This window comes from Lagopus leucura, unplaced genomic scaffold (genome assembly GCF_019238085.1).
Source record: "Lagopus leucura isolate 7727_CA_CO unplaced genomic scaffold, USGS_WTPT01 34240-0_obj-0_obj, whole genome shotgun sequence".
Taxonomy (NCBI): domain Eukaryota; kingdom Metazoa; phylum Chordata; class Aves; order Galliformes; family Phasianidae; genus Lagopus; species Lagopus leucura.
The window spans coordinates 1,438-4,490 of record NW_024967187.1 but is presented as its reverse complement, the minus strand read 5'-3'; the positions used below and the strand labels follow the sequence as shown (position 1 = coordinate 4,490).

Sequence of the window (3,053 nt, the reverse complement as noted above, 5' to 3'; positions counted from 1 at the left end):
CCCTATGGGTCTCTATGGGTCCCAATGGGTCCCAATGGGTCTCTATGGGTCCCAACGTGTCTCTATGGGTCCCAACGTGTCTCTATGGGTCCCAATGGGTCCCAATGTGTCTCTATGGGTCCCAATGGGTCTCTATGGGTCCCAATGGGTCTCTATGGGTCCCAACGTGTCTCTATGAGTCCCGATGTGTCTCTATGGGTCCCAACGTGTCTCTATGGGTCCCAATGTGTCTCTATGGGTCCCACTGTTCACTGCAGCAGGCTGCCCATGGAGGTGGTGGAGTCTCCTGCTCTGCAGATGTTCCAGACCTGCCTGGATGCCGAGCTGTGCGACCTGCTGTAGGAACGGCTTGGGCAGGGGGTTGGACTGCATGAGCTCTGCTGCTCCCTTCCAACCCCTGCGATTCTGTGTCATTCTGTGTCTCTGTGGGTCCCAATGGGTCTCTATGGGTCCCAATGGGTCTCTATGGGTCCCAACGTGGCGCCGCGCGCGCTGCCGCCCCTATCCCTCCTCCTCTGTCCTCCCCAAGATGGCGGCAACCCGCGGCCCGTGCGCTTGATGCTGACGCATTTCCGGCTCGTGACATCACCCCGCTTCCGGCGCGCTTCCCGTCGTGCCCTGCAAGGCGGTTGGTGAGAGCGCGGCAAGATGGCGGACGTACTGGATCTGCACGAGCCGAGCGGCGAAGACTTCGCCATGGACGAGGATGGCGACGGTGAGGGCGGCCGAGGCCCGGCGGGCGGGCGGGCGGTGCGGCTCTGCTCCCGTTCCCCGGAACCCCCCGCTCGGGCTGCCGGGCCCTGACCGGCCGTGTATCCGCAGAGAGCATCCATAAGCTGAAGGAGAAGGCCAAGAAACGGAAAGGCCGCGGCTTCGGCTCGGGTGAGGGCGGCGCTCCGTGAACCTCCGTGAACCTCCGTGAACGGCCTCACGCGTCCTCGGGGCCGTGCGGGGCTCTGAGGACCTCTGCGAGTCTGTGCGGGGCCGTGTAGGGTTCTGTGGGGCTGCGTGGGGCCGTGTGCTGCTATACGGGGTTCTGTGCGGTTCTGCGGGGCCGTGCAGGGCTGTGTGGGCTTCTGTGGGGCTGTGCGGGGCCGAATGGCTGTGGGCCGCCCCGTGCTGAGGGGACGCCGCCGCTGTCTGCAGAGGAAGGATCGCGAGCGCGCGTGCGGGAGGATTACGACAGCGTGGAGCAGGACGGCGATGAGCCGGGACCACAGAGGTGTGAGTATCGCGGGGGTGTGGGGCAACGCCATGGGGTGTGGGGCTGGGACGTGGGGCGCTAGGGTGGGGTGAGAGGCATTATGGTGTGGGGCAGTGTGGTGGAATGTGGGGCTGGGGTATGGAGTGGGAGAGGGGCGCAGCGTTATTGTGGCGGTGTGTGGAGCTGCCGTGTGGGGCAGGAAAAGGGCATGGGGTACCACGATGATGTGTGGGGCTGAGGTATGGGGCAGGAAGGGGGCACAGCGGCACAGGAACAGTGTGTAGGGCTGGGATGTGGGGCAAGAGAGGGGGACAGTAGTTCCACAACAGTCTGTGCAGATGTGGTATGGGGCAGGGGAGCGGCACAGCAATACAACAGTGTGTGGGGCTGGGCTGTGGGGCAGGGGAGGGGCTTAGTGGTACTACAACGACATATGAGGTGGGAGGGGGGCACAGTGGTGCTGTGATGGTGTGTGGGGCTGAGAAGTGGGGTGGGAGAGGGGCGCGGGGGGCAGTTGGCCCCGTGTGGGGCTGCAGATGGGACACAGCCCCCCGTCCCCCCTCTGTGCTGTGCGACACCGGTGCTGCTGCTGCTCTCTACCCCCTCCCTTCCCCCCCCCGTGGGCCGTTGTTTTGGGGTCCCACATTTGCCACAAGCTCCCCCCCTTCTGGCGCCGCAGCGGTGGAGGGTTGGATCCTTTTTGTCACCGGCGTTCACGAGGAGGCGACGGAGGAGGACATCCACGACAAATTCGCTGAATACGGCGAGATCAAAAACATCCACCTGAACCTGGACAGACGGACGGGGTACCTGAAGGTGGGGGAGCGGCTCGTGGGGAGGGAGGGGGGCTCACAGGGGGATCCCCCACCCCCCCAAAAGAAACAAAAGAAGAAAAGCATCTGGGATCTGACGGTTCCACGTCCCGCCCGCAGGGATACACGCTGGTGGAGTACGAGACGTACAAAGAGGCGCAGGCTGCCATGGAGGGGCTGAACGGGCAGGAGCTGATGGGGCAGCCGGTCAGCGTGGATTGGTGCTTTGTCAGAGGGCCCCCGAAAGGGAAGAGGAGGTAATCATAGAATCATAGAATCACCAAGGTTGGAAAAGACCTCCAAGCTCATCCAGTCCAACCGTTCCCCCATTCCCAACAGCTCCCACTGAACCCCGTCCCTCAACACAACATCCAGCCTTTCCTTGAACACCCCCAGGCTCGGTGCCTCCCCCACCTCCCTGTGCATCCATTGCAGTGCTGACCACCTTTCTGACCAGCAATTCTTCCTCATGTCCAGCCTGAATCTCCCCTGCCGTAGCTTGAAGCCGTTCTGCTCCTATCACTGATGGCACGAGAGCAGAGGCCGACCCCCAGCTCACTGCAGCCTCCCTTCATGCAGCCATAGAGAGCAATGAGGTCCCCCCTGAGCTCCTCTCCTCCATGCTGAACATTCCCAGCTCCTTCATCCTCTCCTCATCAGCCCTGTGCTCCAGACCCCTCACCATTTCATTGCCCTCCTTTGAACACGTTCCAGGGCCTCAATATCTTTCTTGCAGTGAGGGGCCCAAAACTGGACACAGCACTCGAGGTGCGGCCTCACCAGTGCTGAATAGAGGGGAAAATGATGGAGGGGGGAGGGTGAGGGGGTCTGTGCCCTGCTGTGAGCTGGGGCACAAAGCCCTAAAGCCCTTAAAGTTCCCCCCTAAAGAAAAGAACCCCGCGTTAATGGGTCCGAAACGCCCTAAACCCAAATCTCATCCCATCCCATCCAGGGGCGGCCGCCGGCGCAGCAGGAGTCCAGACAGGAGGCGCCGGTGATGGAGGCCACGTGTCAGCAGTTCAACCTGGGGGAAACTG

At 62.6% G+C, this 3,053-nt stretch overlaps 1 protein-coding gene across 1 annotated transcript; it reads left to right on the top strand.

The window, feature by feature from the left end:
• The first annotated feature begins 606 nt into the window (after positions 1-606).
• Positions 607-3,053, top strand: RBM8A (RNA binding motif protein 8A). The gene is made up of 6 exons (XM_042893688.1): positions 607-715; positions 823-882; positions 1,147-1,224; positions 1,884-2,020; positions 2,137-2,273; positions 2,969-3,053. Exons 1-6 carry the CDS (start codon positions 649-651, stop codon positions 3,012-3,014), a joined length of 525 nt encoding a protein of 174 aa, XP_042749622.1. The 5' UTR covers positions 607-648; the 3' UTR covers positions 3,015-3,053.